This window comes from Ahaetulla prasina, chromosome 2 (genome assembly GCF_028640845.1).
Source record: "Ahaetulla prasina isolate Xishuangbanna chromosome 2, ASM2864084v1, whole genome shotgun sequence".
Lineage (NCBI taxonomy): Eukaryota > Metazoa > Chordata > Lepidosauria > Squamata > Colubridae > Ahaetulla > Ahaetulla prasina.
In genome coordinates, this window is record NC_080540.1 from 164,263,745 (window position 1) to 164,275,875 (window position 12,131).

Below are 12,131 nucleotides of genomic sequence, written 5' to 3' on the forward strand. Positions count from 1 at the left end.
AGATGCTGGCAGCCCTGGACAGCCTTGTCAGAACTGGGAAGCTAAGCTGAATCAGACCAGGTTAGTATGTGGAGACATCCGGGGAATTGCAGGTCTGTAGACTAGGAAGTTGAAAAACCATTCAGGAACAAATCCATGGCAATCTACTTCTTTATTATAGCCAAGGAATTGACAAGGCCTCCTAGGAAAGGATATGCGGTTGGATCCTGAGCTGTGAATGCTTCTTCAGGAGAGGAGATGATCCTGCCTGCTTTGAAAGAAGTAGTGGTCCTCTCCTTAAAAAACAGTTACACTGGAAGGGAAGTTATTAAAAAAAATTTAGACTGTGCAGAAATGAATAGATTAACTTTGATGATTAAAGAAAGAGAATATTCTAAGATATGGGATCAATTTTACCATTGGTTAGAAAAAAGATATAGATAAGCAAATTAGTAACTACGTAAGAAAATGGTATAATCAGAATATTGTATTTGTGGAAAAAATTGTAACAGATTAAATGAAAATGAGGATAGAAGAAGCAACAAAAAGATGAAGTCAAGGAGAAAATACTGAGATATCACATGGAAGGAAAACTGATGTATTAAATGTTTGTTTGTATATAAAATAAAATAAAAATTTCAAAAAAAGAGAGAAAGAAGCAGTTACTCGATTCCACAGACCTTGAGGTTCCCTCTCTGACCTCAAACCTTTCGTTCGGGGGTCAGGAGGGGGATGTTGAGTTGTACCTAGGCCTACAGTTTCAAAGGTCCCCAGACCTTCTCTAGATCTTTTCTGTCAGATTTCAGGCCTGGTTACAGTACTGAGACTTGATTGTGATAGCACTTCTTGAGGATCCCCTGGCAGATGGTCCTCCTGGGTCTCTTGGTGGCTTTGAATAGCAGGGATCATGGTATCTATATACTGTAATGTTGTTTAATGATCTCCTGTTTTTATGTGTAGTATAATGAGCTGCCAGTGTCACAAGAATTGACCTGGACACCTATCTACATTAGATAGATGATAGAGGGAGGGAGGGAGGGAGGGAGGGAGAGGGAGAGAGAACTTTGCCTAGAGCAGGGGTGTCAAACTCGCGTCATAATGGCGGCGTCACCTGATGTATTGTGACTTTTTCCCCCTTTGCCGGGCATGGGCATGGCCAGCGCATAACACATCCAGCCCACAGGCCGTGAGTTTGACAGCCCTGGCCTAGAGTGAGTGAGCCATTTTAGAGCAGGACTTGAAAATAGAAAACAGAAGGGAAGTTATCTTTAACACAACCATAAAGATATAACCAGAGTTTATTATAATGTATAAAACTCAGAAAAAGACAGGAGATAAACCAGGATTCCCTGGTAAACTGACCATCTTCTTCTTCTACCACCACTACCAAATGCAGGAAACACGGTGTTTATTAGTATATTTTTATATGGGAAAAACTATGAGCTCCATTCAGTTCTGCTGGTGAGAATAAATTCTTTGAGCTCAGAATTTTCCCTTTTGCACCAGGGTCACTTAATTAATCTGAGTGCCAGTTCTGAATTTGTGCAATTCTTTTGTTATAAAAGAAGAAAGCAGACCACAAGAATTTCAATCAGGAAATCCACCAGAAGCAATAAAGGCATCCCAGCCAATTGTCTCTCCTGTGTTGCTCCTGTAGCATTAAAACCCAGAGACGGGAAGGAGAATCCCAAAGAGGCTGCAGCCGTTGCCCTGGTCTCCCAGCCCAGTTAGAGCCAGAATGAAAGCCCCAGTAGCTCCTAGTGCCAGCCCTTTGGAGACCCAAGGCCAGAACTCAGCAACAGACAGGACTACAAGACGAAGCAGGGGGGGAAGGACAAGAAGAAGCATAAGAAACAGATTTGTAAAACAGATGTTTTGCAGATGGCACCTTCCACCTACAAGACTTGCAAAGATGTTCCCAAATAATAATTCAACATGTTGGAAATGCAAAAAAACTCAGGGAACATATTACCATCTATGGTGGACGTGTCCAGCAGCAAAAAAATTCTGGGCAAATATTAAAAAATGGCTAGAAAAAATAACAGAACAACCAATTGAAAGCCAACCAGAAACATTTTTATTAGGAATCTTTACAAGAACATACACCAAAGAAATAAAATATCTGATTTTACACATTATAACAGCTGCACAAATAACATACGCACAAAATTGGAAACAGGAAAAGATACCAACAGATGAAGAAGTGACAGGGAAATTTTTAGAGTGTGCCGAAATGGACAAATTAACAAAAGAAATTAAAGAGAAAGAAGAGACAGATTAGTATATAGTCTAGAATAAATGGTATGAATGGCTTGAGTCTAGAAATAAAGGAAAAAAATAAAGGGGAGAAATTAGAATGTACAGAATGTATTAGAAATGTACAATATGTAAATAATAGATATGTAAGAATCTACAAAAGTAAAGCTATTAGTATTAGATAATTTAATGTAAATAAAGAAAAAGGACAAGAAAAAAATAAAATAACAAATGTGATATGGGGGGAAAAGTATAAAAGAGAAAGAAGACCACTAGGAAACGCTGTTAGAAATAGGAAATATTTATATGTTATATGTTGTGTGTTTATCAGATTGTGTATAAAAAAAATTAATAAAAATATTTTTTATAAAAACAGATTTGTAGAACTAAGATTCAAAATGTGGCTAATATAATTAGTGGTTGAATGGGGATGTTGGAATTCAGTTGTATTTCTATGCAACATTCAACTACGCAAGGAGAGACATTTGGCTGGGATGCCTTTCTTGGTTCTGGTGGATCTCCTGATTGAAACCTCTTGTGGTCTGGTTTCTTCCTTTACACCATTTGGATAGTCTGCATTAATTCCTATTTCTGTTTCATTTTGTTTCTTATGTTTATGTGACACTGAAGTAGAATTTTCCTCAGTTTGAAGCGTTGGTGTTACTTCGTGAAATTTCGAACACACTGAGGTTTCATCAGTAATTACACTTCTACTGATGGGTACCTTGTTTGTGTCCCTTTTGAGATTCACTGTACCCCACAAGTACACCTTCCTTTGCACAAGCATCCCATTTTGTATGCTCTTCTTTTGGGCTGTTCATATAGGCTTTGCTTCCCAAAAAAAAAAATTTAATGGCTTGAATTTGGTTTTTTTTCCCCATTCCACAATTCATGTGTAGTTTTCTCAGAGGATTTTCCTGGTAGTCGATTTTGGAGATAGCATGCGGTCATATTTGCCTCCCCCACCCCTCTGTATGTGGTTAGCATATCTGCATCGAACAGCATAGTTCTTCTACTCTCACCAAGTATGATTTCGGCAACCCTGTTTTTTTGTTCTGGATTGAAAGGATCAGGACCTTGAATTATTATGCCATGCTTTCTGAGAATCGCCTGTGTGTTGTCACCTGTAAATTCAGTTCCATTGTCTGTTTACAAGACACTTGGCATTTTGCTAAATTTGTGGCTTACTTTCTCTGGTACTTCACTTTTGTTGTGTAACAGATATTGTGTAATATACCTAGAGAAATCATCTATAAAGGTGAGAAAATACCTCTTCTTTCCTGGAGTCAATGTTTTCATTGAACCACAAAGATCTGAATGAATTAAGTCCAGAGGTTTTTTAGCTCTGCTGTTAACTCTGCTTTGAAAGGCGTATCTTATTATCTTTCCTTTTATATAGCCGGTGCATTTCATTATTTGATCATATGGACTAATTTTTATTCCACTTGCAGTCATTCTCAGTTAATTTCTTTATTACATCAGGGGACTTCTGTGCCCAAGTTGTCTGTACCATGTGTGAATGCAGTTTGAATGTTTTTCCTTCTTGGCAGTATTAAACACCTGATTGCAGTTCAACTAATACAGTTCATCTGTAATTTTAGCATTTGCAAATAAGATATAGCCTTTTTTTGATGGCACAACTGTCCCCTTGGAAGGTCACTATATTGCCTTGTTTTGTGAGCTTCTTCACCAACAAAAGATTAGTTTCAAGAACAGAGACATACAGGACATTTTTCACAAGTATCTTTCTGGTGACATTCTGGGAAACAGGAGAGTAAAGAAAACCATATCTTATTCATTCTGATTCCATTTTTTGCCTGTTAGCTGTGGTGATTTTTTGCATTTTACTCTGCTCAAGGTGAATGAAGAAATTTCTGTTATTTGTCATGTGACTTGTAGCTCCTGAATCAACGCACTATGCTTCAAATATGAGGTGGAATTTTTGAATTGAAAAGCATGCTAATTATCTGAAGAAAAATCAGTTTTTTACTTCACACTTTTGGCCTTTGGTAATTTAGTCTGTTTCTAGCTTTCCAGATTCTGCAATCTGCTTTTAAATGACCCTTTTTCTTGCACGCAAAGCATTCACATGTTTCTTGCTTCGTGCAACTGTTTTTATTCCTATTTTTCATCTTTAAAGCAGAGTCTGCAACAGAAGGTAAAAGGTAAAGGTTCCCCTCGCACATACGAGCTAGTCGTTCCCAACTCTAGAGGGTGGTGCTCATCTCCGTTTCAAAGCCGAAGAGCCAGCGCTGTCCAAAGATGTCTCCGTGGTCATGTGGCCGGCATGACTAAATGCTAAAGGCAAATGGAACGTTGTTACCTTCCCATCAAAGGTGGTCCCTTTTTTTCTACTTGCATTTTTTATGTGCTTTCGAACTGCTAGGTTGGCAAAAGCTGGGACAAGTAACTGGAGCTCACCCCATTATGCAGCACTAGGGATTCAAACAGCTGAACTGCCGACCTTTCGATCGACAAGCTCAGCGTCTTACCTACTAAGCCACTGTGTCCAACAGAAACACCGTCGCTATTAATGTTTTCCGTTTTACACTTATATTCATCCACAAGCTTGCCCTTAACGTATTCCAATGTTAGCTTGTCATTTGGACCTGCATCAAATGCTGTGGAAAAGATTTCGTAACTTTCTGATAAATCACTAAGTAATAGTGTTGCGACATGAAAATTGTTTACTTCTTCTCCTACACCTCTACTATACCTGCATAGCCTGGCCTTTCGTCAGGTTGGTTCGGTATAGCTTTGCAATCAAATACAGTTTATTGCTGAAATTAGCTCTTTCATGCACCTTTTGTAATCCTTCCCACATTCCTTTAGCAGTTTCACAATTCACATATATGTATGATTTGATCATCTCCTATGCTAAGAGAGATGGTGCTCTGAGCTTTCTCTATCCACATACCTGAAGGGTTTTGTTCTGGCCTAGCTTCATTTATATACTTCCATGTAGCTTCTCTTGTTAGCAGCATCTTCATCTTGAATTTTCAAGACTTTTAGTTCTGGTTTATCAGATTCACAAATAAAATCTTTGTCGCCGCTGTGCTACTGGCCATTTTCTTCTGTTGCACTCTTCTTTCTGTTGCTGTATCTTGCTTTTATTTGCTGTAGCTGGCTATGACCAGACTGTTTATGCTACTGCATACATGCTTTATTATTTATATGCTTTATTGCTTAACTGTAACAGGAAAAAGAACAAAAAAAAGTATATATCATAGATCCAAATTTGAAACATTGCCATCTACTGGTAGTATCTGTAAGAAGAAAAATTTTAATGTGCATCTTTGTTTTTTAATAAAGGCCTATTTACCTGCACTGTCATGTATATTAAGGGCTGAAGGGCCTGAAATAAAATCAGTATTATTCTGTGTGCTGAAATTGTGACCTTTAAGTATGTCAAAATTATACTTTTCAACACTGGCAATTGCTTAGCTGGCAAGATGTTGTGGGGAAAGACGAAGTATGCACTTAAAATACATGTAAAAATAACCATGTTGTAACACTGAGGTTAAAGGAGTGGAAAACTGCCCCTGTTGCTATGACAAGTTGGCAGAATCTTGAAAGTCATGTGCTTTCTGGTTTTAAAGTATATAATGAATTGCTGGACAGTGAATCAGGGGCAGTTGGCCTCAAGCCATCCCTTTTGACTGCTTGTCTGATTGAACCTCACTGCAATCTGATGTAAGTGCCTTGTAGCAAAGGTTTTATGTCTGTTATGCTTTAAATTCTTATAAACCTCTGAATCAGGGGTGGGTTTCAAAACCCGTCGCTACCGGTTTGCTCTTGGGTACATGCTCACGCGCAACACTTCTGCGCATATGCAGAAGCATCCGGGTGGGTGGGTGGAGCTCCCACCACCGCTGCTAGCGGTTCACCTGGGAGCAACCCATCACTGCTTTGAATCCAAAAGTGAGACTTTTTTTTATTGAAAAAGTTTTTACAAAAAAATTTTTTCCCCCTTTCCCCCCCACTCCATCCCCTCCCCCCTCCCTCCAAAACCACCCTCCTTCCTCCCCCCCCCCCGACTTCCCAGAACAAACACAAGGTATAGTTCAAAAGAAAAGAAAACAATCATATGCTAAATTTTCCCTAACACAAATCATAATCCTCCCCTTCTTCTCAAATCCTAACCAAAAGTGAGACTTTTGTGACCTGCTGTGTGTTTAATTTTTATTAAGTGCTGCTATGCTCATGATTTCATTTCCCCCCTGACATATTCAACAATGAATTTGAATTCTAGAGCACTTTAGCTTCTTCTTTTTCTATTATTTTGTCTATTTTGTGGTCCTAACAGTTTTGGTTTGCAGGCAAATGATATTTCTATGTTATTCCAATGTATTATTGTTGCTACTTTCTTATGCCGTTGTTTGTTGCCAATCTGTCAGAGCTTCTTATAGCTCACAAGGTGGTCCACTCTCTTCAGCTTCTTTTCAGAGATGGCACTTGCTTTCTGTTGCTGTATACTCAATTCTGGCTTTGTATGATTTTTGTTCTTAAGATTTGGTTGTGCAGCCAGAATTATCCTGTCTCTTTCTACAACTTGCCCGCTCTTAGCCATTGCTAGGTCTTGTTGTTATCAGCCTGTATTTTTCTTGTGTATTGGTCATGTAATACTTTGCCTTGCAATTTCTTTTTTCTATTCTTCATTTAATTTTTTTGTAGGCCAGTTTGGTCTCTCCTAGACGTAGTTAGCCTTCCTGGTGTACTAGCTTCAGTGCATTTTTTTCACTGTCCTTCAGACACTCTGCAAATGCCCACTTTTATTCTTCAATTATCTGGTGTACTTGCAACATTCCACACTCACCTATGCTTGGTAAGTAGAAGGGCATAAATCATTTTTACTATTTTTTCTGGTCTTCCTATTCAGGGCTTTTAGTTTTGCTTGAGTGCAGTCCACTGTTGTAGCTGTGTACGGCCCAGCTGTGTATTTAATGACTGGAATTGTCCAGGTATTAATTGCCTTGGTGTATTTCTTCTACTGAGTTTGGACTTTAAAATCTTCACTCGTGATGTATTCAGTTCTAACATTCTTCTTGACTTCATTTTGCTTGATGTTTTTAGCTTGAAAGATTCTCACGTATTTGTAGTGATCTTCATCCATGCTCTTCATGGTATTTCCACAGAGCATTTTGACTCCTTATTAGAGCCGTAGTGGCGCAGTGGTTAGAATGCAATTTTGCAGGCTAATTTAGCCCAATGCCAGGAGTTCACTCTTCAACGGCTCAAGGTTGACTCAGACTTCCATCCTTCTGAGGTGGTAAAAATCCAGATTGTTGGGGGCAAAATGCTGACTCTGTAAACTGCTTAGAGAGGGCTGTAAAGCACTATGGAGCATATGGAAGTTTAAGTGCAATTGCTATTGCTATTATCTATTACCATGTGGTCCCACCAAGCAGCTATCTGTTTGTTTATTTTAAAAACGCTCTTTCCTCAGTACCAGGATAGCATCTTACCTGACAGAGGTAGCTTCCTTACCTCAGGCAATATCTTTGCCTGATATTTCAACTGTTTGGGGTTCTACTTCTGTCCCCAATATTATTACGTGAGAATTTTCTGGTCTTGTGACTAAACAGCTGAGGAAAATCCAGTTGAATTACAGAGTTTGACTTCAGCCAAGAAAATCTATCGATATATTCTCAAATCATAGAACCTGGGAAATAAATCGCTGCTTTTCACTGACTCTCAGATGAAATTGTTCAGCTCCATTACAATGTGCAAAGTAGCTCTTCTCTAAGCAAAGTTCAGTTGAAAATGTATAATTTGCTAATCAGGGTAGGAAAATCAGACTTCTACCTTTGCTATCACTACCTGATGCCAGTTATATCATTGGTGCATTAAGGTACTGCAAAGTTATAACTCCAGAGCTTTATTTCCTCCCCTGGTGAATTAGTTATCTGACTGCTATGCTAGAGTGTGAAACTAACAGAAGAAACTCTGCATTCAGAATCATCACGGACCCAAGGGAAATGAGCACTGGAGGCATGAGGCAAAGAAGCTCTCAGGAGCAGGCCAGGGGAGAAGAGGAGACACAATTACTGAATGGTAAGGAGGCCTTTAAGGGGCCTGGATGATATATTTTGTTGCACAAATGGGGGTGGATATCCTTGATGTGGATAAATTATCTGGGGATTTTCAATTAGATCTTTGAATTAGGTAGCACTATGCAGAGATTAGCATTTTGGGAGCCCCAGCAAAAAGCCTTATATTACTTTATTAGGGAGTTAAGTAATTGTAGGGATGGAAGGGATTTTGGAACAGGAGATGATCAAATGTACATTAAAGGAAGAGGGTCATAGAGGGAAGTTGTATCAATGGGTTCTACAGAAAGGATGGCAGATGCAATCTTTAATCATTTCCAGATGTGCTGGAATGTAGTAGGGAGCTGGATTCCCAGGAGGGAAGGGGTGCATTCACAAAGGGGTAAGGAGACAGTTCAGTCCAGACATTATATGTGGGAGAAAAGGGCTGAAGACATTGACTTTGCTTGTCAGAGGGTTACAAAAAGAGGATCTAATGACCCCGGTACACTGCAACCATCAAATACATACCAGTTGCTAAATGTCCAAAATTTAATCCCATGCCCATGGGGATGCTGCAATGGTTGTAAGCGTGAAAAATGTTCATAGGTCACTTTTTTCAGTCCCATTGTAACTTCACACGGTCACTAAATGAATGGTTGTAAGTTGAGGACTACCTGTACTACTTGTTAGAGATACTGGCAATATTCCTTCCTCCATATCTACTAAAATGATATAATGTTTTATGCTGCTTTACTTGGTAATTAAGCAAAATAGACTTGTAAGATAAACACAGACTTCCAGATCTGCTGGTTAAAAGAGGTTACTATAGTGTGGAAATCTGTTTTTTAAAAAGGCTACTAAACTGAATGAAAACATGCCATATAAAACACTTCAGAAGCCTCTTAGAAATAGTTTTGGACCTGCTTTATCCAATGCAAAGGAAAGAGAATGCGAAGAGTGGAGAAACGAATGCTTGAAATTTGGAATAGTAATTTAGAACAAAAAACTCTGTACAATGAGAAGATTTCTGTCTAATCCCAGCAATGAACTGACTTCCTCCATTCGTCCCATGTCAAATCATGCTTTTAAAGTGAAGCTGTTTCTAATTCTCTAGGAGAAGCTGAAGACCTGGAGAAAATCACTGCCCACATCCAATGGAAGAGACACCTGGAGGTAATAATAGATATTATAATAGTTAATAAAAACAGGTAGATTTTAGCGCTAGAGAAACAAATATTCTCCCTAAATGATGAATTATCAAGATTGATGAAAATGGTCAGTTCAATGTCTTTACGGTCACATGGTCTCTATCCTTGCCATAGAGTATTAGGTCCTGTATGTTTATTAGGCTTTCTGGGCAAGGGAGATTCTGTAACAGATCAAAGAAGGGAAGTAACTGGACAATGAGTAACAACACACAGTTCTAGCTAATTGGGTGAGGAGAGCCGGCCACTGCATGAGGCAATCTAAGTTGTGATTAGTTGCTATGAGAAAAATGGGGGAGTTTCCTTGTTTCCCGCCTTTTTCTTCTGTGTGCCCTATGTACTGTCTGCAATTTACCTCATGATGTTCCTACTGTAAATATATTATTTATATAAAACTGCAAGTTTGTGTCAACATCTATGACTCCATTTGGACATCATCTGTGCAATTCCCTGACAGTGTCCATCACCTAAATGCATTCTAGGAATCTATCTATGAAGGCCTGGGCACCATTAAATCCCCTCTGTTTTGTTGGTAGGTGATGAAGGCAAAGGTACTAGAAGAGGTACACAATCAGCTGAGTAATCTCTTGGACAAGACCTTGGAAGAAGCAGCTCATTCCAGACCCCAGCAATTGAGTGTGGTCCCAGCAAGGAAGCAAAGCAGGTGGAAGAGGTTCCTCGCAATTGATTTTAGAACAGGGATGGGGAAAATAGAGTCAGCAGAAAGTGGCCTTGAAACAGAGATGAGCACCGCCTCCTATAGTCATCAATGACTGTGGAGTAAAATCCTCAGGGACTCTTTTACCTTTACCTCCCCTTCTCAGAGGTGAGAAGGGTTTTGAGAGAGATATTAAATATTACCTGCTTTGAAATCTTATCTTGCAGAGAGAAGAGTCAGCTACTGAAGAAGAAAGTCTTTGTCCCTCAACGGTCCTTGTTGGAGTAAGTATGCCTGGCCATGATATGATAAGACTTAGACAGAGGGACAATGTGCAAAGTAGCCAGATCTCTAAGGCCTCAGGTTCCAACTGATACTCCACTGTTGATGAAGAACAAGAGTTGGAAATAGCCCAGTAAGCACTGAGCATGCTCCATAGCCACGCAATGCTGGGTAATTCCATGTCATGTGGTCTGGGGCTCCCAGGTCGACCATCATAGATTTTGATGAAATTTGGTGTGAACATGCACACACATCCCCAATGAAGGCTCAAGCCAGTCTCCAGCGACCATCAACCAACTGAGCATCCTGCTTTCTTCGATTTCTCTCTTTGGAACGTAGATGTATTTAATTCCATGAATGTTTCTTTCACAAAAGTTGAACAGATCTGTTGGCGTCAGTATTTGGTCGGCTGATGGTCGCTGGAGGCTGGCTTGAGCAGCCAAACGTTTAGTTGTGCCACCAACTCCATCGCATGGTGATTTGATGAAACAAAATCACATGGTGAAACATTCACGGATTTAAATATATATACATTCCAAAAGAAGAAATCAAAGAAAGAAGGATGCTGCAAGAAGAGAGATGGCAAGTTAGCAGCACAATAGCTGGCCCAAGAGATCATCACCAGTTTGTGCCAGTTGATTCAAATTCGATTTCTGTCAGCAGTTTCAAATGACACAATTAATTTTGTGGCCAAACTGTCCAATACTGTCAATCCAAATTTAAAATTGGCTGACCTATTTCCCGGTTGTTATGTTGCCTGCATTTATGACAAAAAATAGTGGGTAGGCAACATCGTGGAAATTTCGATTAAACAAAATGATGCGTTGGTAACATTTATCCGCGAGGCCCTGCTCATTCATTTTATTGGCTTGAAAGACAAGATATTTGTTGGGTTCCAGAACCACATCTTATTTGCGTGCTTCCAGCACCTTCAATTACATCATCAGGGCGATAGTATCAATTCCCAGAAGGGATGTTAACGAACGTGGTGCGTAAATTCAATAATACATAAGTGATTGTGGGCCTCTGGTGGCCTCTGGGGGCTGATATGGGCCTCTGGTGGCTCAACAGACTAATGCAGTCTGTTATTAACAGCAGCTGCTTGCAATTACTGCAGGTTCAAGTCCCACCAGGCCCAAGGTTGACTCAGCCTTCCATCCTTTATAAGGTAGGTAAAATGAGGACCCAGATTGTTGGGGGCAATAAGTTGACTTTGTATATAATATACAAATGGATGAAGACTATTGCTTGACATAGTGTAAGCCGCCCTGAGTCTTCGGAGAAGGGCGGGACATAAATGCAAATTAAAAAAAAAATTGTTGGAATTTGGCAGTTCATACGAACAGTATGGACTTGGAAACCATATAAGATACCCAATTTAGGCTTGGGAACTTAGGATAAGTTGCCCAATTGCTGGCTTGGGAACCGGACAGATACCTACACAAGGTTTTGGAACCTAAAGGAAGAAACCAAACTACAGGCTTGGGATCCTGAACCAAGAAACTCACTCGTGGCTGGTATTGCATGGCTATCAGGTGTGCCCCCTATGGGGATGGGGTTGCTGGGTCAAGTGCCTGAATTGGTAGTGACAATGTCACCATGCACCCACACAATATAATAGTAGTAATCAACACTGTCAAACTATTGACTAATTTTGCACTACTATTAATCTTCTAATCGTTCCCATCATCCATCTCCTTCCACTTATGACTGTATGAC

The 12,131-nt window shown here is 39.7% G+C and overlaps 1 protein-coding gene across 1 annotated transcript in view; it reads left to right on the forward strand.

Moving 5' to 3' along the window:
• Positions 1-46: 46 nt before the first annotated feature.
• Positions 47-12,131, forward strand: part of LOC131190602 (sterol O-acyltransferase 2-like) — a 48,697-nt gene continuing 36,612 nt past the window's right edge. Inside the window, exons 1-5 of the mRNA XM_058167942.1 lie at positions 47-60; positions 8,138-8,289; positions 9,382-9,440; positions 10,009-10,145; positions 10,358-10,414. Coding sequence (XP_058023925.1) covers positions 8,151-8,289; positions 9,382-9,440; positions 10,009-10,145; positions 10,358-10,414 — 392 coding nt within the window. The 5' untranslated portion in view covers positions 47-60; positions 8,138-8,150. The remainder of the gene's footprint in view (positions 61-8,137; positions 8,290-9,381; positions 9,441-10,008; positions 10,146-10,357; positions 10,415-12,131) is intronic.